General features: G+C 38.6%; 1 protein-coding gene across 2 annotated transcripts in view; it reads left to right on the top strand.

Moving 5' to 3' along the window:
* Positions 1-18,281, top strand: part of LOC136858802 (synaptic vesicle membrane protein VAT-1 homolog) — a 208,906-nt gene extending 190,625 nt beyond the window's left edge. For both annotated transcript variants that reach the window (XM_067138619.2, XM_067138620.2), the window contains exons 6-7: positions 11,498-11,745; positions 17,994-18,281. In XM_067138619.2, coding sequence (XP_066994720.2) covers positions 11,498-11,745; positions 17,994-18,089 — 344 coding nt within the window. In that variant the 3' untranslated portion in view covers positions 18,090-18,281. The remainder of the gene's footprint in view (positions 1-11,497; positions 11,746-17,993) is intronic.
* The last annotated feature ends 8,074 nt before the right edge of the window (positions 18,282-26,355 follow it).

The following is a 26,355-nucleotide window of genomic DNA, read 5'->3' on the forward strand; positions in this document are numbered from 1 at the left end:
TGTTGCCTTGCACCTTGCCTCTTCACACACTTCAAATTATCAGATAGTTATGCCAAGTAGTTTGACTCTAGTGCATTGCAAAATATGTTCCCCTAGTTTATAACTATTCATGACGGGATTTCTGGACCTACTCATCCTCATATATTTACTCCCCACCATATTGACAAATTCTCTACATCAGATTGTTGAGCAAGGACATCTTCCTATACACCTTCCTTATACACCTGTACAGCAGTGTCAGTGGTATATTGGGCCATTGAGGATGAGAGACAATCTGCGAGTTTGAGAACAGACAGTGAGAACATTGTATTACTCCAGACGTTACTGGAACAGATGGTGATCGAACACCTTACTGATACTGGGTTAGACATAGGTGCTAGATTTTCCCTCTTCTACTGTTAGCACCTTACTGGCATGTTTGCACATCTTGGACTGAAATGCAAGGTACTCCCATCCAGTTAGGCTTGTATTAAAATAATGCAGTAAAGGCGAGAGTTATAGGGTTCCTTTTAATCTAAGGAGATGGATGCGTAAAAAAAATAAGATTAGAACAGTGTTGGCAAATACATGTAGAAAATGTAGGAGCTATCTCAAGGATAAATATCTTTGTAGAAAGATTTGCCATGTCAGTCCCCATTCTTCTTATGTGTCAAAAGATTAAGAAATTGAGCAAGAAGAGAGATATTAATGAAGCAGGATAGAGGAGTATGAAGGTGTGGAGTTCATGTCACTGCTTTGTTTTTAATCATCTTCCTCTCCCTCACTGACTTGATAGTGTTTGTCTTGTTGCTGGAAGCATTGGGAAGCCGTCCTGATCCTTGACAGCATCACAGCTTCCCCTAATACATGGACATTTATTTGAAGAATATCCAGGGTGGTCTTGACAGCATGCCAGATGTGCTCAATAGGATAGAGTTCAGATGACCTTGTGGGGTGCTAGGCAAGCATCCTCGTCAGTGGAGTGTTAATCAAAGCAGTTGACCACAATATCCAGTGCAATAAGAGTGAATAATCTTGCTGTAGGTGAAGATCTCCTCCAGGGTACCAAATGTGACAAGCGAGAGTTGCACCATGGAATTACCTTAAAGTGAATGTGTACAATACTGTATTTCTAGTTAGGAGTTTCTTGTTCTGCACAATTAGCAAAACAGTTTTGTAGTTAACATTTGTAGGGACTAATTTGGTTGATCCTTTAATGAAAAACTGGAATGTTGTCGCCTTATGTACAGTAAACAAGGATTAGTATCAGTGTACCATGAATTGCAGGTCCTTCATTGCTAATTTCAGTGTGCAGAGTGTATGTTCTGTGCATGCAGTACAATTTATATTGTCACGTGAAGTCGTTGTCGTCATTATTTCTTCGCTCCAGCAAGACGGGTGCGGTGGTATACAAGCCTCCTCCAGTTTGTCCTTTCCATCCACAGATGCTGCTCATATATGCGACGCCAGTTCACATTTCTAATTTCAAGGTCCTTCAATATCTGTTTTTCCCAAACATCACAAGGTCTTCCTCTTGGTCTCTTCCCAGGAACATTGTGGTCAAAGTATGTACAAGGAGTCCTGTGAAGGTCCGTTCTTTTCATGGGACCATACCATTGCAGTCTCTTCACTTCTAGAGTCTCCAGCAAGCTTCTTTTGAATCCAAGCTGTTGCCAGATAACCACATTCCTTATTTTATCCATTTCCATTTTTTGTAGACAAGAACGGAGGAACTTCATTTCTGTTGCTTGCAGACAACTCTTTGTTTGCCCAGTAAGTGTTGCTGCTTCCAGGCTGTACGTCAGTATAGGTACTAGATATATTTAATACAAGCTGATCTTGGAAACTAACTGATACGTTTCATCCCAAAGTATTTGGCATACAGCGTGATAGAATTTGGAAGCTTTCTTTATTCTGTTGCTAATCTCTTGATGTATGGTATTGTCTGATGACAGAACACTACCTAAATACTGGAAGTTGTCTATAAGTATCTCCTCATCTCCAATTCTCCAATTAGGTAGCAGGTAGGGACCCTTTTTGAAGGCAGTCCTAGCTAGGGAGTGGCGCCCCTGCCCATGTGAGTCCCAGAGCACACTGACCCAGTGTGTAATGCCTGGTAAGGGTCCTAGCTCAAGGTTACGAGTGAAGACCTCAAGGACTTCTACAGCGAAGAAGGTAGACTTCGGTACGGTGGAGATGGCGAAAGAGGCAGCCCTGTATTCAGGGATTGAGTACAACCTGCTGCCTTGTAGGTTGAGGTGAATGGACACTAAAGGCTAAGGGAGAAAACCCTGAAAGAAAATCTGTCTCTGTTGGGCTCAGCAGGTCAACAGATGGATTACTGAAGAAGTTGCTTTCAAGAATAATATGAGCCTCGGATGTAAAACTCGGGTGAAGTATGTTAACTAATTCAACAGGAAAGAAAAAGGAGACATTAAGAATTTTAGAATAGATGGTCACAAGAAATCAATGTTGCAAAGAAATGTCAGCAGATAAACATTTTAAAAATTCCTTAAGGAACGAAATAAAATACAGGAGAATGTTTAATCTGGTGCACTCGGTCTCCAACAAGAGAATGAGAGCAACAGACTGAGGAAATGGACAAAGCTGTTTATTCATGGTTTGTGGCTACATGTAAAAAGTGTGCAAGTTGATGGACCAATGCTGTGTGCCCAAGCTATATCTCTGACATAATCTTGAAATGTCACAAACTTCAAAGTTGGCACTGGATGTTTACATCAGTGTAAATAGATAGAATCATCCAGTACACTGCAAGAGGGGAAGCAAACAATGCACCTATGAAGTTGGTCGAGACTTGGAAGGAGCAGCAGTTGAGGGAAGTTATGAAAGATTATACTGCAGATGATGTACAAGGTGTGATCAGAAAGTTTCCTTTCGAGGGCATTGCTGCTGCAGCGGACATGCAACCTAGCATGACTCCGATGCAGGTATATAAGAATGGACATGTAGGCAAAGAGATTAGTATGGCAGTTATGTTGTGCCGAGGTGCGTTAAATGCGGCCATGAAAACTATGGTGACGTTATTACCAAATGCTTTCAAACAGGACCAACGTGCTGTTATTCTGTTTTTGGCTGCCAAAGGACAAACACTGGTGGACATCCATCAGAGAATGAAGAATGTATTGGGAAACACATTTGTCGAAAACCACCATTGTGGAATGGTGCACGTCAACGCCAGTCTATCTGGGAGGCCAGCCTCATCTAGTACGGACAACAGCAACAAGCAGGCGGTGGATGAGGCGATTAAGGCGGACCGGCCATAACCTTCGATCCCCTCAAAGAGGCCTTGAAGGATCGACGGTTCCTGTCAGATGAGGATGTGCAGCGGGCGGTTACAAACTCTTCACACAGCGGAACATTGTCTTTTATTACAAGTTATAAATCTCATTTTACAACCGTATTTGATTTCAGAATAAGAAATTATGTTAATAAAAACCACCTTTCCAATACTCAATGTCCTTTATATTTGGGATAAAACAATTTAATTAAAAGGACATGTTTCGCTCAATCGTAGTGAGCATCATCAGCTATATATAACGAAAAAATGTCTAATATACATTGATAAAATATGAATTTTTAACAATTTAAAAATAATCAATAAGATTATATTATGTCTATTAAAACAAATTGATCATTAAAATGACAAAATGTTATTATAGTATGTAGTGATTAGATGTTCATGAAGATTTTTCATTATAAACATGCTTTCAATCCTCCTGTAGTAACAGCAACAGTAGCCACTCCTACAATGCCTCCTAACACTGCATCCCCTCCATTGGCCGACAACTCGCGTTACGCCCCGCCTCCCTTCCCCTTCCCGCTACCTTCCCCGCCTCCACGACCGCATTCGTACAACACACGTAGCAGCAAGTCGGTGACCATCAAACCTCAGTAAACAACCAAGGGACTAATCTCCCATCAATCACACATGGGTAAGCGCTTTCTGTTATTTCCTTACAGTGGTACAGCCTTTAAATTCAAACAGCTGACACACATACTATTCTCCCTTTTTCTTCTTTTACAGGATACACCTGATTTAAATTTCACCTACGAGATCAGTAGTTCTCCATTAGGAGACCAATATTAATTGATATAGATGTTGATTCCCATAGGGAACCTAAAATATTTGTCCTGAATGAGTAAATTTATAATACCAAGTCCCAACTGACAAGCCTAACTTAGCACACGAGGGCGAAACGCAGGCAACCAAGAATGAGTTAGCTGGAAAATTTATAATGTCCAATAACGGACCATTATATTGGTATGACCAATATTAACACATTACTACACAAAATAATGTTTGAAACACAACGCGAGGAAGTCCCATAAAGGTTAATTTACGCTGATCCAGACAACGTTTTATCATCAGTGAAGTTTGTTTTTCAACCATTATATGCGATTGATTGGGGATTGGGGATTTAAATGAGACTATGGAGTGGGTATGTGGGAAACTGGGAGTGAAATTTCTAGATCCTAATGGGTGGGTAGGAGAAAGGGATCTGCGCTCGGATGGCCTTCATTTAAACCGCAGTGGTACGTATAAGTTAGGAAATTTGTTTGGAAGGGTAATAGGGAGGTACATTCAGGGAAACGGGATGGCCTAGGGAGCGGTGATAAGGGAACAGGGAACTGGAAATCAAGTAGGGATGACATAAAATTGTTAGTGTTGAACTGTAGAAGTATTGTAAAGAAAGGAATAGAATTAAGTAATTTAATAGATATATATTTACCAGATATTGTAATAGGAGTTGAATCATGGCTGAGAAATGATATAATGGATGCAGAAATTTTCTCACGGCACTGGAGTGTGTATCGTAGAGATAGGATAGGAAAGGTGGGAGGGGGAGTTTTCATTCTGGTGAAAGAAGAATTTGTAAGCTACGAAAAAGTTAAAGATGAGACACATGAAATTCTAGGTGTAAGGCTCATTTCTAAAGATAATAGGCAACTTGATATATTTGGAGTGTACAGATCGGGAAAGGGTAGCACTGATGCGGATTCGGAATTATTTGATAGGATAGTCAGCTATGTGGGAAACGACATGGAAAGAAATGTGATTGTAGCGGGAGATCTGAATTTGCCAGATGTCAATTGGGAAGGAAATGCGAACGACAGGAAGCATGACCAACAAATGGCAAATAAGTTAATATGGGAAGGACAGCTGATTCAGAAAGTGATGGAACCAACCAGAGGGAAAAATATTTTGGATGTGGTTCTGATAAAACCAGATGAGCTCTATAGGGAAACTGAAGTAATAGATGGTATTAGTGATCATGAAGCTGTTTTTGTGGTAGTTAAAAATAAATGTGATAGAAAGGAAGGTCTTAAAAGTAGGACTATTAGGCAGTACCATATGGCTGATAAAGCAGGTATGAGGCAGTTTCTAAAAAGTAACTATGATCGGTGGAAAACGGTAAATAAAAATGTAAACAGACTCTGGGATGGGTTTAAAGAAATTGTTGAGGAATGCGAAAACAGGTTTGTACCTTTAAGGGTGGTAAGGAATGGTAAAGACCCACCTTATTATAATAGAGAAATAAAGAGACTAAGAAGGAGGTGCAGACTGGAAAGAAATAGAGTTAGAAATGGCTGTGGAAGTAAGGAGAAATTGAAGGAACTTACTAGAAAATTGAATCTAGCAAAGAAGGCAGCTAAGGATAACATGATGGCAAGCATAATTGGCAGTCATACAAATTTTAGTGAAAAATGGAAGGGTATGTATAGGTATTTTAAGGCAGAAACAGGTTCCAAGAAGGACATTCCAGGAATAATTAATGAACAAGGGGAGTGTGTATGTGATGATCTTCAAAAGGCAGAAGTATTCAGTCAGCAGTATGTAAAGATTGTTGGTTACAAGGATAATGTCGAGATAGAGGAAGAGACTAAGGCCAAAGAAGTAATAAAATTTACGTATGATAACAATGTCATTTACAATAAGATACAAAAGTTTAAAACTAAAAAAGCGGCTGGAATTGATCAGATTTCTGGGGATATACTAAAGACAATGGGTTGGGATATAATACCATATCTGAAGTACTTATTTGATTATTGTTTGGCCGAAGGAGCTATACCAGATGAATGGAGAGTTGCTATAGTAGCCCCTGTGTATAAAGGAAAGGGTGATAGACATAAAGCTGAAAATTACAGGCCAGTAAGTTTGACATGCATTGTATGTAAGCTTTGGGAAGGCATTCTTTCTGATTATATTAGACATGTTTGTGAAATTAATAACTGGTTCGATAGAAGGCAATTCGGTTTTAGGAAAGGTTATTCCACTGAAGCTCAACTAGTAGGATTCCAGCAAGATATAGCAGATATCTTGGATTCTGGAGGTCAAATGGACTGTATCGCGATTGACATGTCTAAAGCATTTGATAGGGTGGATCATGGGAGACTACTGGCAAAAATGAGTGCAATTGGACTAGACAAAAGAGTGACTGAATGGGTTGCTATATTTCTAGAAAATAGATCTCAGAGTTAGAGTAGGTGAAGCTTTGTCTGACCCTGTAATAGTTGAGAGGGGAGTTCCTCAGGGCAGTGTTATCGGACCTTTGTTTTCTTATATATATAAATGATATGAGTAAAGGAGTGGAATCGGAGCTAAGGCTTTTTGCGGATGATGTTATTCTCTATAGAGTGATAAATAAGTTACAAGATTGTGAGCAACTGCAACGTGACCTCGAAAATATTGTGAGATGGACAGCAGGCAATGGTATGTTGATAAATGGGGCTAAGTCAGGTTGTGAGTTTTACAAATAGGAAAAGTCCTCTCAGTTTTAATTACTGCGTTGATGGGGTGAAAGTTCCTTTTGGGGATCATTGTAAGTATCTAGGTGTTAATATAAGGAAAGATCTTCACTGGGGTAATCACATAAATGGGATTGTAAATAAAGGGTACCGATCTCTGCACATGGTTATGAGGGTGTTTAGGGGTTGTAGTAAGGATGTAAAGGAGAGTGCATATAAGTCTCTGGTAAGACCCCAACTAGAGTATGGTTCCAGTGTATGGGACCCTCACCAGGATTACCTGATTCAAGAACTGGAAAAAATCCAAAGAAAAGCAGCTCGATTTGTTCTGGGTGATTTCCGACAAAAGAGTAGCGTTACAAAAATGTTGCAATGTTTGGGTTGGGAAGAATTGAGAGAAAGAAGAAGAGCTGCTCGACTAAGTGGTATGTTCCGAGCTGTCAGCGGAGAGATGGCGTGGAATGACATTAGTAGACGAATAGGTTTGAATGGCGTCTATAAAAGTAGGAAAGATCACAATATGAAGATAAAGTTGGAATTCAAGAGGACAAACTGGGGCAAATATTCATTTATAGGAAGGGGAGTTAGGGATTGGAATAACTTACCAAGGGAGATGTTCAATAAATTTCCAATTTCTTTGAAATCATTTCGGAAAAGGCTAGGAAAGCAACAGATAGGGAATCTGCCACCTGGGCGACTGCCCTAAATGCAGATCAGTATCAGTATTGATTGATATTGATTTTAGTATTCTTCATCATGTTTATTTAAAAAAACCAACATCATAGTTTATTACAAGAGCTCACCCTTACGTGAATAACTATTTTTACCATAAACAGTCTAATGCAATTGAGCGAAGATATAATGGTCAACAATTCATACCAACATCTAATCACTACATACTATAATATTTTAAGTCATTCATTACAGTTTACATTTTAAGCAATTTTAATGATCAATTTGTTTTAATAGACATAATATAATCTCATTGATTATTTTTAAATTGTTAAAATTCATATTTTATCAATGTATATTAGACATTTTTTCGTTATATATACCAGGATCAGGGCCCTGACCCACCATGGTTTGTTATCTATAGCTGATGATGCTCACTATGATTGAGCTAAACATGTAATTAAATGGTTTTATCCTAAATATAAAGGACATAGAGTATTGGAAAGGTGGTTTTTATTAACATAATAATTTCTTACATTGTCTTTTACCATGCAGGGACCTTCAACCTGGTGTGTCGGTGAGATGAGTGCCTAAATGCCCATGGCAATTTTGCCTGATTGGCATCCATTTTCAGGACTGCACGGCAATCATACAGAAACTTTTTGATCACCCCTTATATTTAATGCTGATGAAACAGCCTTATTTTATAAAATGACTCTTAATGATACATTGGCATTGAAAGGCAAACAGTGGATCGTCCTGAAGTTGAAAGAGAGAACAGCAGTGCTCTGCATTATCTCCGCAGGCACAGAAAAATTGCCCCCCACTCCCCCACCCCACCTCACCCCAGCCCCTTGATTATTGGAAAATACGGATGTCCAAGGTGTTTTAATAATGTTACTTGCTTTACGTCCCACTAACTATTTTTACGGTCTTCAGAGACGCAGAGATGCCGGAATTTAGTCCTGCAGGAGTTCTTTTACGTGCCAGTAAATCTACCGACATGAGGCTGTCATATTTGAGCCCCTTCAAATACCACCGGACTGAGCCAGGATCGAACCTACCAAGTTGGGGTTAGAAGGCCAGTGCCTTAACCGTCTGAGCCACTCAGCCCGGCCAAGGTGTTTTAAAGGAGTAAATTTCCTACCATTTGAGTACAGCCATAACCAGAGTGTGGATGACTCATGAAATTTTTCACTCGTGGCTGGAAAGTAAAATGAAAGCCGCCTCAAATGAAAAATTCTACTTCTGATAGACAATTGCTCTTCACATAGTTTTCCAAGCCAGATGGAATTTGTGATGTTACCACCTAACTGTAAGTCTATATTGCAGCCAGGCTTTGAGTTCATACTAGATACAGTTCAATTTTTCTAGCACTAACATCTTCAACTTGTTCAGATAAATAGTAATTTTTGCACAGAGGAATATTAAGAATTTTATGAATGTAGAAAGTAGTAATTTAGTTACAAACTTTGTACGGTTCATCTTTCGAAGATTGGTAGCAGCAAGTCTAAGCAATGCCTGACAAACCTACAAGGTTTCCTTTTCCTCTCTGACCTGTCATTAAATTTATCCTATTCACCATTTTCATTTCCCCTTACCCAGTTCTTGCCAGGTCGGAGTGTTGATGGCTTCTCCTCTGCTGCCTCTCTTTCCACCACTCCTCTTCAGTAATTGTTTTCCAGTCCAGTGTTCTTTTTCATATACTATTCTTGACAGTTCATTCATCTTGCTCTGGGCCTCCCTCTTGCCCTTCCCCTTTCCATCTTAGCCTCCAACATTTGTTTTGGTATCCTTCCCTCCTCCATCCTCAAAACATGTCCAAACCATCTCAATTTATTCTTCTCCATCCTATCATTCAGTTTGTCTCCCCCTATCTCTTTTCTGACCTCAATATTTATAACTCTCTCTCCTTGTCTCCCCTGACTTTTACTAATTTCTTGCTGTCAGTCTGATGCATATGTTAATATACCAGTATAGTACATCTTGTGCATTATTTCTTCACATTTCATAGGAACTTCTCTGTTACATTCTGGTAGAACATATTTCCCGCTTGTACCCTTCTGCTGATCTCCTTATCCAACCTCGCTTCTTGTGTTTAGGGGTTGTAGTAAGAATGTAAAGGAGAGGGCATATGTCTCTGGTAAGACCCCAACTAGAGTATGGTTCCAGTGTATGGGACCCTCACTAGAATTTCTTCATTCAAGAACTGGAAAAAAATCCATCTGCATTTAGAGCAGTCGACCAGTTGGCAGATTCCCTATCTTGTTTTCCTAGCCTTTGAAATGATTGCAAAGAAACTGGAAATTTATTGAACATCTCCCTTGGTTCCAATCTCTAACCCCCTTCCTATAAACTAATATTTACCCCAATCTGTACTCTTAAAATTCCAACTTTATCTTCATATTGTCATCTCTCCTACTTTTTAAAACACTACTCAAACTTATTAGTCTACTGATATCATTCCATGCCATCTCTCCACTGACCGCTCGGAACACAGCTGTGGTCCTAATAAACATTTTTGTAATACTATTGAAAAACATCAAATTCAGTACGGACCAAACATGAGAATTATCACTTGTAACATACCACTAAGTCAAGCAGCTCGTCTCCTTTCGCCCAAGTCTTCCCAGTCCAAACTTTGCAACAATTTTGTAACGCTACTCTTCTTTTCGGAAATTACCCAGAACAAATCGAGCTGCTTTTCTGTGGATTTTTTCCAGTTCTTAAATCAAGTAACCCTGGTGAGGGTCCCATACACTGGAACCATATTCTAGTTGGGGTCTTACCAGGGACTGAATTGCCCTCCCCTTTACATTGTTATTGCAACCCAGATCTCTGCACATGGTTATGTTGTTAAGTAATAGTATACTACATTTTATATTGTAATAGTTGTTTAACAATCTCTGATCCATTTTACAAGACATAGTTCTTAACAGTATTCATAAGTCATTTCCAGTTGGGTACCTGATCTATTCCTAAGGTAAAAAATATGGCTGCGTACTATTGATAGGCGAAACATGTACCATCCAATGTATTAATTTTATGTTAACAATTTTGATAAGTATAAAGTCTGAATTTTTAAGATTGTATTGTATTGAATAGGTGGGTGAACAGTAAAAACATACTAGTTATTTAATACAAATACTTTCAATACGGACCCAAAAATTAATTTTATCACATGTAATAAGTGGTATGTTCCAAGCTTTTAGCGGAGAGATGGCCTGGAATGACATTAGTAGACGAATAAGTTTGAGTGGCATCTTTAAAAGTAGGAAAGATCACAATATGAAGATAAAGTTGGAATTCAAGAGCACAAATTGGGGCAAATATTCCTATATAGGAAGGGAGGGATTGCAATAACTTACCAAGGGAGATGTTCAATAAATTTCAAATTTCTTTGAAATCATTTAAGAAAAGGCTAGGAAAACAACAGATAGGGAATCTGCCACCTGGGTGACTGCCCTAAATGCAGATCTTGATTGATTGATTGATTGATTGATAAATACCATAATCATGTGCAGAGATCTGTACTCTTTATTTACTGTCACATTTATGTGATTACGACCAATGAAGGTCTTTCCTTACATTAACACCTAGGAACTTGCAATGATTCCCAAAAGGAACTTGCAATGATTCCCAAAAGGAACTTGCACCTCTTCAACGCAGTAATTAAAATTGAGAGGACTTTTTGTATTTGTGAAACTCACAACCTGACTTTTAACCCCATTTATAATTGTGCCATTGTGTACTGTCCATCTCGCAACATTAGAGGTCATTTTGCAGTTGCTCACAATCTTGTAACTTACTACTCTAAACAGAATACCATCTGCAAAAAGCCTTATCTCAGATTCCACTTCTTTATAACGGTACATATGACAACAATTCTAGCTAAACAAACAGATTCATGCAACTGTTTGCAAAAGTATGTTATTTTTACAGTAAGTTTTGGTTTCCCTATTTGTGCAATTTTTAAAATATATTTGTGGTTTTTGGCATGTACAGTATGAGTTTTTTTAGTGTTGCTGATTATCCTGAACAGAATTGTTGATCTTGATGATTTTTTACATTCTTGCAGGTATTAACAGTATGCTGTCAGGACATCATAAAGTGGGTATGATAGAAATGCTGAAGATTGCTTGGAGCATGAAGAATGTGTCTACCTTGGACCTCGTGAACGGGAATCGTGTAGTTGCTGGTCTACATCTTGGAAAGTTGATGGATGAGGAACCAGAACGTATTCGTCAAGCTATGGAAGAGTTATTTCGCTTCTACAAGGATGGCAAGATCGCTCCACGCATTGACTCGGTGTGGCCTCTTGACCAGGTGAAGTAATTGGCAGACACACAATAATATGTAGAACAGACTCGTTCATATGCAGCGAGTAGTACTTTTTGAGAGAGAGAGAGAGAGAGAGAGGGAGATAGATATGCTAACTGTTAAAAGATGGCAGTATAAAAGCGTGCAATGTATCTAGTATTGCATTAGTTTGTATGGGGTAGCTTACATTATCATTAAGAGTGAATTGTAATTCCAGGTCTTCTCTTCGATAGTAAAATTAAATGTTTGTAGATAACTTTTCCCCCATTAATTTGTAATTGCCTTGTTCTGATTAAACCCAATACTTGAATTATAATATTATAAATCAAAAATACAGTAACTCTTATCTTAATGTTCTTCTTAAAATGTACAGCATTTCTAAGGCTAACTATGTAATTTACATAATGTAGATGGGTTAACTATTATGGATCCCCCATAATTAAGGATTTCTCCTCACTATTAACGTGAAATTATTGCAGAAAAGCAAAATTATCACAAAACAATTCTACAAAGAAAGATTGTATCACTGGTGCTTGTTTCTTTGCACAATAGTTGACCAGCATATGTATTCAAATGACAATTCCATTTGCTACCGGAACCTTGCATCTTATTTCAGAGTTTCTGAACACTAACCGATACGTTTGTTCTGTTTAGAAACTGGCACACTCAGTCACGCCAAGGCATTAGTTTGAAGAGGGATTGACTGATGGCTTACTATGAGCAAAGTAGACAAGAGATAGAATTCAAAATATTAAAATCAGAGAAGAGCTAAATATACAACTGTTAGTACAGAACATACAGAAAGCAATACTGAAATGGTTCGGACATGTAAAAAGAATGGGAAAGGAATGGGTAGCAAGAAGGGAATTAGAAAGGGAAGTTAAGAGAAAGAGACCAGTTGGAAGACCGAGAAGAAGGTGGATGGATCAGATTTGGAAGGACATTAGAGAAGCTGAATTGAATGTGCCGGTAGAGAAGCTGAATTGAATGTGGCGGAAGTAATGGAGCAGGAAAAGTGGAAGGACAGAAAGAAGTGGAGGCGGCTTGTTAACCACACCTGGCTGATTGGAGTGGGACATTGATGATGATGATGATGATGATGATATTTCATTTTCATTGGTTGTAGTGTTTCATATAATGGCTGATTACTGATAACTAGAGCCCAGATTTCCATGGAAGTGCATGTTTTTTTTATTTTAAATAAGCTAGTTACTTTGCAGATATTAGTTTTATGACTTAATGATTACTAATAACCATTCTTTTTTCCTGCATGTTTGCATGTTTTGGCCTTTTTAGGGGAAAATACATGCTTAATTAGGGTTGCCACTTTTTGATATAAGAAATAAAGGACATTTATCTATGCCAAATTTTTCACAAAAATAAGAGACAGTTCAAAAAATATTTAAAAATCAAACTTTAGGTAGGAATTTCAATTAGATTAAAATTAGTTTCATTAACAGAATCAGATAATTATTGAAATTCATAAAAGAAACTTGCACACTCTTAATACATACAGTACAATACATTACATATGACAAAACATGCAGAAAAAACACCAGAACTAAATTATTTTCTCCATCTGTACTTCACATTTGACTTAGCTGACTTTAAAATTCCACTTTCTAACTGTATCATGCCATGGAACTCTATACGAGACATGTTCAGTACAAACAATCATGTTCAAAATTGGAATGGTAGACCTACGGAAGTACACGGTGGAAGACGAGGTAAATTACCCAGCCTGCTCAGTTTTAACGGCAAATGGTGAAATATCACGAGATTTCCTTCTTCTGATGCTCCGAAGAAAAAATAATAATGGAGCTACTTTGAACTTGAATGGCCCTTTGTCTTTTCTTCGTCTCTAAATATTTTAAAATCCGAAGTCGCGTTTCATAATATAACAGTTCATAATATAGGACAAAAAATGTTCACTTCAAATACAGGATGTTGTGTACAGTACGGGACAGGTGGCAACCCTATGCTTAAACCATATTTTGAATATTTTGCATTTAATAGCGAATATTTGGACGTTCATATTGCATAATATGACTTTACTTTTGACTTTGACACATATATATTACAGTAGAGTCTCGATTATCCGACCTAAACGGGACCTGGAGTAGGTCGGATCACCGAATATGTCGGATAATACAGAATAACTTTGAAAATGAACTGAAACAAACAGGAAGGCTATACTCTAGTACTAAAACAATGACATGTTTTCCGGTACTCTGTTTATTGAATTATCAATTCAATTGTACAGTACATGCAGTATTGAACGAAAACATTCCAGATGTCTTACGAAAGGAAACTTTTCTCTACAGATATTAAGCTGCCTAATGCCCTACCGTTTTTTCCACCGATCAAGCCACCCAGCACTGGCAGGAAATTTAGGGTCCCCTTCATTAAACTCCTTCTGGAAATACGCAGCCTTTTCCTGTAGAATGGGGCCAGATATTGGCAGGTCCTTCTCCCGGTGTTGAGATAACCAAAGAAATAGTGCTTCACTTACTTTTTCGTACTCACATTTTTCATTTTTTCTCTGCTCTGGTAGAGCACCACGTTTAAATTTCTTCCCTCTGTTTTTTTCCAGTCTCCCACTGTAACACATCCAACATCCATAATCTGAAGCCACAGTTTGAAGAATTTCCCCTTTGTCCAGTCTCTTTAATGCACTCAAGTTGTCTTCTATAGAAACAATCACTTTCTTCCATTTACTCGCTATACTCACAGAGGATATGAAAACTATAACATCCGCACCCAACCAATACTACAGTGAACAATGACAAGACTCACTGCACCTGTCCTTGAGAAAAAAAACTGTCCTACCGCCAGCGGTCAGGCCAGTGCTTGTCCCACGGTCGCACCCTCCACAGCGGGTGTGCCTGAATTTAGTCTCCTCCAAAAGTTCAAATTAAGTCTACCAGTGTCGGATAACACGGAATGTCGGATAAGCGAAGGTCGGATGAGCAAGACTCTACTGTATTAACTTGCATGACAGTGCCTTTTATGAATGTTGGTTTGCAGAATTTGGGACTTTTTTCTGCATTATACAGTATGTCTGTTATTGAGATGGATAGAATGTACTCCTGGCATCCTATCTGACAACCAAAGTTAGTACATACGGTAGAGATTCTATAAACCAATTAACCAAGCACTTCATATATGTTGCTTGAGTAAACATTGATGTAAGCCGGAAAGCCCCACATAGATCTCTAATTCTTAGGAATAAGGTGTCCCAGTTATAAATTGCATTACTAAATGATGGCTCATTTTTTCTATGTCAGACAAACAAAACCAAACAAAACTTGTATTACACTTCTGTGACACTGCCTTACTGAAATGAAATGGCGTATGGCTTTTAGTGCCGGGAGATCCCAGGATGGGTTCGGCTCGCCAGGTGCAGGTCTTTTGATTTGACGCCGTCGGCAACCTGCATGTTGTGACGAGGATGAAATGAAGACAACACATACACCCAGCCCCCGTGCCAGGGAAATTAACCGATGATGGTTAAAATTCCCGACCCTGACGGGAATCGAACCCGAGACCCCTGTGACCAAAGGCCAGCACGCTAACCATTTAGCCATGGATCCACACCCTGTATTACTGAGATAGCAGGTTACAATCCTTGGTTTTGCACTGAACCTTAAGTTGTTATCCTAGAATTTCCTACCCGAAACTCTCACGCGTCTTTATTGCAGCTTCAATCTTTAGCAGTTATTGAAGACCATCTGCAATCATCGCATGGAGAAGTAGCTGCGGCAGCTACAGATAAGCGTAACAAAATGTGTTCAAAACCTCATTTTGAATTCAAGCTTATAAAAGTTGTATTGTGGTGAAAATGCAAAATACATACAATTTGACCTCGCTTTGTCCCAAATGTCTTCTTAAGCAAGCACCTGCCACTTGTGTAGAAAGGTCGTATTTTGTGCTTAAGAATGTGCTGTCAGATAAACGGATGAGATTAAATCAAGACAATTTGGAGAAATCAGTTTTTGTACAAAGTTTCAAAACGAACTGAATTTTCATTGTGCATATTTTCTAGTTTATTGTGCATGTTTTGCCATGTGATAGTGTATGAATGCATGCATATTTTGAGATTTGATAGTGCATGGAAGTCCAGGCTGTACTGATAATCCACTTCACAGATTGGCACTCCATGATAAAATGTACCTTGTTTGACTTACAATAAATTTATTTAAAGTTTTTTATGCCATTATAAGTGTTAGTGCAAAATATATTTCAAAGTGATTATTCCGGAGTATGATAAACATTATGCGTCAAGTGCCACTAAATTTAATGCAGGGGAAACTGGAATATCCTAGGGAAAACAGGGAAAATGCAGGGAAAACAGATTTAGGTTACCAGCGGGCACTCTGAATGGAATTTGTCAGCTCAGAACAGAAATTTAAATTTGTTCTGAAGTTTATGTAATTTAACTAAACTGTATACTTGTCGCCACGGCATCAGAAACAATTAGAATTTGTCACCTAGGTTCAGCAAGTGTCCTGTTGCTCAATAGACACTGGGTCCTCCATGCTGCATTCACTGAATTCCATAGTTCATCTTTGGTGGTTGGCATTGGGTCACAGTGCCACACCCGTAGTTTCACCCTATCCCACACGTTTTCAATTGGCGACAAGTCCGGTGATCGGGAGGGCCAGGGCAACAGTCTGACATCCTGTGACAACAAGAAGGCACGTGTTCATGCACCAACATGCGGTTGCTCATTGTCCTGCTGAAATTTGGCGTCTGGGGTTGCAAGATGTCATTCACGTAGGTCAAACTGGTCACAGTGCCCTGGACATGCACCACCTGTGATTTGTGGTTGTACCCAATAGCACCCCACACCATAAGGCCTTGAGTTGGTGCTGTATGAATGCCTTGTACTGTAACTTGTAAAGTTTTTTTTTACATACATTACAAATGCTCGATGTGTGCCTTTTGTCAGTCTACACACATCTACTCCATCCAGTCCATCTCTTCCCACATACACCCCAACATGTCAGCAGTGATGTTTAAGAAGGTGGCTCAGATGCACTGCTCCATTTCCAGAATATTCACCGATAGGAGAGGAACAAACACTTCAACGTATCCCCACAGGAAGAAATCAAATTGTGGTAAATCTGGTGAACGTGGTGGCCAGACCTTAGCATCCAATCACAATCCATTCTGTACCATATCCATCGTTGTGGTAGTTCCTGGTTTAAAAACACTCTAACCTCCTTTTGGAAATGAGGTGGTGCACCATCCTGTTGCTGCATGTAATCGTCCCAGGCATTCAACTGGGGTAACAGCCATTCTGTAAGCGTGTCCAGCTAGTCAGCCCTGACATTGTCTGTTCATTGAAGAAAAACGGACCGTAGACCTTGGTCTTCAAAACGGCACAGAACACATTCCCCTTGGGGAGTCGCGCACATTCCACATAATAGCGCGGATTTGTTGCTCCCCAAATTTGAGCATTTTGTTTTTTCACCTTTCCACTCACATAAAAAGTTGTTTCATTGCTGAAAACTAGTCTGTTACAAAAACAATCATTTTCACAACATTCTTGCAGTATGATACAAAAATTCAAAAGTAGGACTTCGTCATTACCTATTAAAGCTTGATGCTTCTGTGATATGACTTATCTTCGCGTGTCTTCCCAACACGCCTCATAATGTGGTTTGAGGTACATTCAGTTCTCTGCTGCCTCTTATAGTCTATTTCTTAGGGCTACGGAGATGAGCACTCCTGATCCAATTCACTCCTGCTTCCGACACTATGGGACACCCACTGCTTTTCCCTTTACACAAACAACCTGTGACCACAAATAGAGCATACCATCTGTGAATAGAGTTGTCAGAGGGAGGGTCCTTCCCATATTTCTTTCGAAAATTGCACTGGACTATGGTAACAGACGAATATTGATGATATTCAAGAGCATAAAACTTTCTTCTTACTGCTGACTGCCATTTTGTAAAGTACTTTTGACTGCCATCTGATGGTAACTGATGTCACGATAGCTGTTGCAGAATAAAACTTTGAGGTTGTCTAACCATTGCTGCAAGAATAATATTATGTTTTCCATTGTTTCCAAAACAAAATCGTGAAATCCTGGCAATCATTTTGAATAACCCTGCATTTTCTGTTGACATAACTGTCTTGGAATGATGTTATACATTTTGCTTATTTCTTTTCAGGTGTACTCAGATAGTTACCTAATTTTTTCATCTCTATAAGATAGTTTTATTTTTTCACGTTGTCTGTTTCAGATTGTCGATGCATCAAAACACCTGTCAGAACGCAAGAATATTGGAAAAGTACTTTTAAGGATTGGGCCTCCTACATCTGATGCTGAAAAAGCTTAATGTTTGGTGTTACTAATGGACCCGGAAAATAATGGAGAGAACAAATTGAGCAATACCAAGGAAGTGAATAGCTATCTGCTGCCAGACTATTATTCCTGACTAATATGAAACTTACAAGTGATGTGTATCTAATTGTGCATTTTTATTGTAATTATTGTTCTAAATATTCAGAATAAATGTTGATTAACTACATTCTGTAGTCTAAATCTTCCTACCAATTCAGATCTTTGATATAGCATGTGTGCAGGAGAAATGAAAAATCTAATAAGTGTAATGACCTTGATAAAAGAGAAAGGAGTGAGATGATGTTAAATACTGTTCAAAATGTCTTTGAATGTTTGTTAGACAGTGAGAGCATTTCAACTGAATCATTTGTCACATTTTTCCTATTGCTGGAGGGGTTTTATCAGTGTGTGAGAGGACTGTTTTGGGGAGTAACGAGGTGCCAGTAACAATATAAGGGATTCTGATACAAGAACTAATTTTGAAAGAAAAGAGAGCTCTTAGGTGATGACCAAAGCAGAACAATGTAAACTCCGTGCAAGTGGCATGAAATTCCCGAGAGTAGACTGAACATAGTGTAAGCATGTGAAAAGAATGGGAAAAATGAGGATCCCAAAGTAAATACTTGAACTCCAGGCGAGAGGGTAAAGACGAAGTAGCCCCGTGAAACAATGGAGAGAAATTGAGCAATACGAAGTGAATACCAATCTGTTGCCTGCTTATCTCAGGCTGGCCATCTGAGCTCAAGTTGGTGGGTTCGATCCCAGCTCAGTCTGGTTACACAATAAAACCTTAAGATGTTCCTGCAGAGGACAAGAAAAAAAATTAAGCAAGAAAACATGCAGCTGAATACACAAATTTAAAAAAAGGGATATGCAAACACTAGATACAATTTTATTTTTTTAGATATGATGGCTTTCTACATTTTGTATCAGAGTATAATTAAAGCTATATGTACAGTTTCTAAAGGTGAGAGTATTCAAAGGTGAGAAAAATGGGAGAGAAAATAAGAAAACCTTTTCTGCTGGGGGTTATACATTAAGTGCATAGAAAGGTGTGAAAAACATCAGACAAGAAATGAAATTTAATGATTTTATATTTGGATAAATTAACTGAAATAAATGAAAATAATTTATCGAAATGTCCGTAGTATGGGCACCAGAGTTCACCAGAACTGACCCCTCATATTTTAATAAAGCATGATAATTCTCTCTACCAGGGTGTGTACATAAAGCTGAAAACTGGCACATCTGCTTCAGGCCTTACCTAACCTTCTGAAAACGACTAAATAGGTTGGGCAGACCAGAACAGTCAGTTGTTCCAGAACATTAGGAGCTTGAGGTCGAGTGTTTTGGTAGCAGTGTGCCAGCACACGGGACTGTAACTGTGCAGTAGAGGGAACTCCGTGAGGCAACACGACATGCTCCGCGTCATTGGGAAAGTGTTCCTGTACCGGACGTGCTGCGTGTAGTTACAGCCCGCATAAAGCTGCACTGAATCAATACTGATCTGCATTTAGGGCAGTCGCCCAGGTAGCAGATTCCCTATCTGTTGGTTTCCTAGCCTTTTCCTAAATGATTTCAAAGAAATTAGAATTTTATTGAACATCTCCCTTGGTAAGTTATTCCAATCCCTAACTCCCCTTCCTATAAATGAATATTTGCCCCAGTTTGTCCTCTTGAATTCTAACTTTATCTTCATATTGTGATCTTTCCTACTTTTATAAACGCCATTCAAACTTATTCATCTACTAATGTCATTCCACGCCATCTCTCCACTGACAGCTCTGAAATACCACTTACAACAACAATAAAGGTGTTTTAATTTGTTCCACCTAATCAGTACTTTTATTTTCACTTTTAGTGGTTACATAAATAGACTCTTAGTTATATGGGACATGTTTCGCCCTCAATTAAGGGCATCTTCAGCCTAAAAACAATCATCAAGAATAAAACTAATATTAAAAGTGGAAGCTAAAAGTTTAGTTATTGTTGTTGTACTGTAAATTTTCAATACGGACCTAAAATGAGGTTTATAACATGTAACATATCACTTAGTCGAGCAGCTCTTTTTTCTCTCATTTCTTCCCAACCCAAACTTTGCAACATTTTTGTAACGCTACTCTTTTGTCGGAACGTGAAGGAACAGTCAGAACATTGAAATTTGCGCCCGATAATCATGTTTAAGGACTGCTTTTGGGTTAAGATTTTTTCAGTCAATATGAAATACACAACACGGTTAAAATGGCAGTACAGGTGTTCAGAAATGACACAATGTTATTTTCACCAACTAAAAATGTACTCGCTCAGTTGAAAAAACATTCGTCAGTACTCTATTTACGTACACAATATACTAGTAGAACACTAAAATAAAACCTGTGGGATGGTTAAGTTTGAAATGTCTTGTCATTGTGCCAGTTGAAGACCCCTTTGCAGACAAAATAGAACATAAATTGCATTTCACTCTGTCTGGTTTTATCTAGTAAAAGTCCTGAACAGGACTCTGATGCGACATGTGTATATTTATATTGCTAGGCTTAAATGAAAACACAAAACAGATGAAAACGAAACAGGACACATTACGTTATTCACACGTACTGAAGGACAGTTACCGGTGCAACGGAACTCTCAGAACAAAGAGGATGTGACCATGTGATGGAACACAGAACACTCCAGCACAGGGCGGCACACAGCCAGTATAGACAGTCAGCTAGTAGGTGAAGGGTTGTGCATAGTGTTTTAAAGGAGATCCAAATACCAATTTTCACGTCTGTAACAACTTTAGTTTTTATTAGATGTATGTATTCTCATACAATTAAGTCAATATATTTTCAATTCTTTCTCCCCCCCATAGGATTTTCCGAGAATAAGCGTTTCTCTACTTTTAAAACAGATTCCAAATATCAAATTTCACGTCTGTAAAATCTTCATTTTTGAGATATCAGTAGCCTAATTAAAAGAAATAAACACCATTTTCAGTCACTTTTACCCCCCCTCCTCTGCCCAAGTGGTATTTCTGAAAACTAAAAATACACGTTTCTTTATTTTTAATAGAGATAAAAATACCATTTTTCACTTCTGTAACATGTTAAGTTTTTGAGATATACTGTAGAAATTCTCATTTTAAAATTTCACCCCTTTTTATTTCCCCTTAAGTGGAGTTCCCAAAAAAACAAATCACCTATGTTTCTTTACATTTACAGGAAATTCCAAATACCCACTTTTTACGTCTGTAACATTTTAAGTTTCTCAGATATTCTGTAGATGTAGTCTTTCGAAAAATTCACCCCAATTTGCCACTCCTGTTTAACCGCCATTAATTGGATTTTCCAAAAACAAAAAATATGCATTTCTTTATTTTTAAAGGAGATCCCAAACACCAATTTTCAGGTCTGTAATATCTTCAGTTTGAGATATAAGTACCCTCATTAAAGGCATTCAACCCATTTTTCACCACTATTCACCCCTCCTATTGGGATTTTCCTAAAACAAAAAAAATATGTTTCTTTACTTTTAATGAAGATTCTAAATACCAATTTTTACACCTGTAAACTTTTAAAAGTTTTGAGATACTCATTTTAAAATTTCACCCCCATTTTCACCCCCTTAGTGATGGAATATCCAAAAATCCTCTTGGCAAGCACCTACATCTTAATATGTATATATCCCCAAAATTTCTTTCCGTTATGTCCAGTAGTTTTGGCTCGGCGATGAATCACAGTCGGGACAAGTTTTATATATATATATTGGTTTAAAGATACATTCACTCAAGCAACACATGCTTGTTGTTCCAGAACATAAATTATGGAAAGTCTGAGATACAGCATCTTATAGCTCTCGCCAACATATAAGACACAAAGCTGCCACAAGTGATAAAATATCAAGTGCCTAAGCACTCCACAGTTTGTAGGTCAGTACCACACATCTCATTCCACAAAATTTCACATCAACCACGTTCCACAAAAGTTTTAAGGCAAGTCAAGTTTTGCCAAAATTTGAGGTGAAGTCCTGTCTACAGTTTTCTCACATGCTTAAGTAGGTCTCAGCTTCCCCCTACTATCACATACATCTAGATTGGATGGCCAGGACCAATCACGAGTGGAAGATCCTCTTGCCATACCAAGACCATGCCCCAAACTTCTTCCGGGTCCCAAGACAGTAACAAGGCCACCTCATCAGACTCTGGGCTGTTCCACATGACTCGCAGAATGTTTCAGAGATGTAAATAGCAGTTTTTCCATCTACTTGTACAAAACAAATTACTAATCACTCATGAAGACCTTCCAGTTTAAAATATTAATAAATATACAAATTAAATAATGATAATATTAATACCAGTAATACGAATGACACTAATATCTCTTGCTTCTGAATTCAATGCGAGGGTGTGATATATGTACCATCACACAAATATGAAAAAATATTCACTAGGGCCCATAAAAATTTAAACTTGTTATTATAGATCTTTCTATCTTTTCTCTTTCTAAAATAACTTTTTTGCAAGTTGCTTTACGTCGCACCAACACAGGTAGGTCTTATGGCGACGATGGGACAGGAAGGGGCTAGGAGTGGGAAGGAAGCGGCCGTGGCCTTAAGGTACAGCTCCAGCATTTAATAGAAGCCTTATTATTTGGACCAGAGGGTTATTAAATATTATTTTCTGGTCACACTTTTTGATATTGAATTGGAAGGCACACTCAGCCATGTGCAACTACCAGTGAGAGACTTTGGCCACCATTTTGAATCCAAAAAAACTTCGACCAACTCAAGTGACGAGATTCAAAACTCGAAGGTGTGAGTTTCAACATTTGCGCCACTTTGGTGCGCTTTGAGATGTGAATGCCAGTCCACATTCTGTTTTCATTAGTGAGGAATTTCAAGACTTCTTTTCCTGTATCAGTAAAGCTTCACTGTACAACACAAAATAAATTTCAGACTGTTCAGGTGCTGGTCTTCTGACCGCAAATTGGCAGGTTTGATCCTGGTTCAGTCTGGTTGCATTTGAAGCTGCTCAAATACGTTGGCCTCATGTCTGTAGATTTACTGGCATGTAAAAACTCCTGCAGGACTAAATTCTGGCATCTGTAACTCTCCGAAAACCATAAAAAAGTGAGACATAAAGCCAAAAACTTTATAAATTTCTAACTTCTGAATGGAAAGCAAAAGGTCTCGTTGGGTTATTAAGCAATTTTGCTGCTAACCGGAGAGCAAAACTGAACATTCCTCAGGCTAACGGCTTGCTCCCCGAAGGTGCAACTTACTCTATGAAGGTCAGGAATTCAGGATCTTTCCCAGTTATCTTGAAACTTTCCCAGATCTGCCACCTGCAGTGAGGGCTCTTACCTGAGTTGAATATCACATGCTTTTCACTAGGGATGACAATGAACATTTCCAGGGCCATGTAAAATGTAATTGTACTTACTGGTAATAACGAAACTTCATGATGTGATAAGTGAGGCATTTTTTTTATAAAGATTCAATACAATGAGAATCGGGACTTTGAATTTACGATGAGCTAAACGGGAAAAATTGTTAGCAAGGAACGCGGTAAGGAGGTTCTCTGTACTTGAATCAGGGATGCAGTGGTGCCGGAACGCACCGAAACGGAGTCCAAAACTTATCTGGAAAGGGGAAGCTCAAGTCTGAAACCAGTTTCCCTTTTACTTGGCTGAAGTTTCTTTGTTTTATAATATGTTAATGTTTTAAACCTCCCACATTATTTTAAAGGCCTATAGAGAACAACTTCCATATCTGATCAGTACTGCCAATTGTATTTTTACTTACACTGCTTCATAAATTTCTGGAATGTATGATACTAATTATTACTTCAAATTTCCAAGTGTGACAAAACTTTTATTTTTAAATTAATGGAAAAATTTTAAAACGCCTTCATTAATTTGTTATTTACCAGATACTCTTAGAAAATTATTAAGACGTATAATAACTAATTGATAGTGCTAGTAGTAAATGTCACTATACAGGGTGAACCGAAATTCGCGCACTCGGGCGTCGCAGCAAGACTCCTCACATGCCAGCAATAAAAAAAATGTCTCTCACAAAAGTTCGTCCTGCGAGTATACCCTGCAGAAAAAGGACGTTGAAGAGTGGAAATCTGGCAATGCTGTAACCACATGTAGGGTAACTACCTCTGTCAGCACACATTAGTCGTGCTGTACAGTTGGTGCAGTGGATAGAGTTTTGGGTTAGCATGCAGGAGGTCGAGGGGTCGATCCTGGGTTTAGGCGTATGTTTTATATTTTGTAAATGTATCTGCAGATACCATACCACCTGGACTACATTTGCGAAATAAAGAACATACGCCTCAACCCAGAATCGACCCCTCGACCTCCTACATGCTAACCCAAAACACTATCCACTGCACCAACTGTACAGCATGACTAACATGTGTTGACAGAGGTAGTTACCCTACATGTGGTTACAGTGTTGGTAGATTGCCACTCTTCAATGTCCTTTTTCTGCTGGATATACTCGCAGGACGAACTTTTGTGAGTGACTTTTTTTTTTTATAGCTGTGACGCCCGAGTGCATGAATTTCGGTTCACCTTGTATAGAAACTAGTTACAACTTACAAAAACCATTGAGAGCTAACAAAGCACATCATCTTCATTAATGTTTTACTGTAGCTGTAGTGTGCAGTTTTCTTGTCCTTCTGATTTTGCATTTTCTTCAAATAAACAGAAGTATTGAGACATACAAATACCTAAAACTAATTTAATACAATTATCTTCCTGTCTTAATTGGTCCAAAGCTCTTCTAAGCAAGCAGTTAAAACGGATGTTCATATTTAATTGTACCGGGCGAGTTGGCCGTGCGGTTAGGAGTCCGTGGCTGTGAGCTTGCATCCGGGAGATAGTGGGTTTGAACCCCACTGTCGGCAGCCGTGAAGATTGTTTTCCGTGGTTTCCCATTTTCACACTAGGCAAATGCTGGAGCTGTACCTTAATTAAGGCCACGGCCGCTTCCTTCCCAATCCTAGACCTTTCCTATCTCTTCGTCGCCATAAGACCTATCTGTGTTGGTGCAACGTAAAGCCAATTACAAGAAAACAAAATTACATAGTTGTCATTTTACGAGTGAGTCTGAAACCTTTGTTTCCACTACAACCCTGATTTGAATTTGCTCAGATATGCTAGCCTGCATCAGTATGTTTATTTTATTTATTTATTAGTTAAGCCAAGCACAAACTGAGGAAGAACACTATGAAAACAATGAATAATTTACAAAACAAACTAAAATGTGAACAAAACATAGAATTGGAGAGAGATGTACAATACAGAAAAGAGAAAAATACAAAAACAGAAATGAATCAGAAATATATGAGCAGTTGGGAAAACTTGAACTAAATTAGAATGTCTAGTTCTTGCAGCTATTGAATAGCCATCAGCATTGCTGTCGGAAGTTCAATAGTCCCAGAAAAATCTCTGTGCGGGCACCTGAAGGTGATGAGTCGCACTGTCTGGAATTCTTCTCCGCAGTTGAAGCTTCGGTTTTCTAGCCAGGAGCATGTGAGGGTATCTGGATTTTTTCAGATTGATGCAATTCTGTGGATGTCTTGGTGAGTCAGAAGTGATTCATTGGGCCATATTTTGTGTGTTTCTCGAACAAGATTGTTCATGTGGCGTAGACCCGGTGGAAGGATGTCGCTAAGGACTGAAATCCAGTGCAGGGGGGGTTGTTTTTTATGAAATTGCTGATTATCCACAGTGTCTGGATCAGGATGGTGTGGGTGCTGTTCAGCCACATAGAAGAGCAGTATTCAACTCTTATATTCACCAGACTTAGTACAGAAATTTATTAATTTGTCTCTCTGGATCCCCATATGGTGCCAGAGAGCTTAGATAGGATGTTGTTTCTGTATTTAGTTTCGGCACAAATATGGAGAGATGTTTACTGTATGACTGTGTCTGGTCCAATGTTACACAAAGATATTTTGAGTTATGTTATATAGTAAAATGCTGTGGAGAGTCTCTTTTACTCAGGTGAAAGTCAGACATTTCTGTTTTGGTTCTGTTGGTGTTGGATGCTACTTTTGAAAGAAATTCTTCAGTAAACAGAGATCATTTGACCTCAGTGTTGTTAAATTTTGTGTTGTGTGGTTATGATGAGATCAGCATAGGCAAATTGACTTGACTCTGTTTCTGGGATATCTGCGCCTTCCAGGATGGCAAGATTGTTCGGCGTAGCTGAGAAATATCTTTAGCAGGTACGTTCATAGGTCTGTGTTAAAAATATGGCTTCTTTGC

Source organism: Anabrus simplex, chromosome 1 (genome assembly GCF_040414725.1).
Source record: "Anabrus simplex isolate iqAnaSimp1 chromosome 1, ASM4041472v1, whole genome shotgun sequence".
Taxonomy (NCBI): Eukaryota; Metazoa; Arthropoda; class Insecta; order Orthoptera; family Tettigoniidae; genus Anabrus; species Anabrus simplex.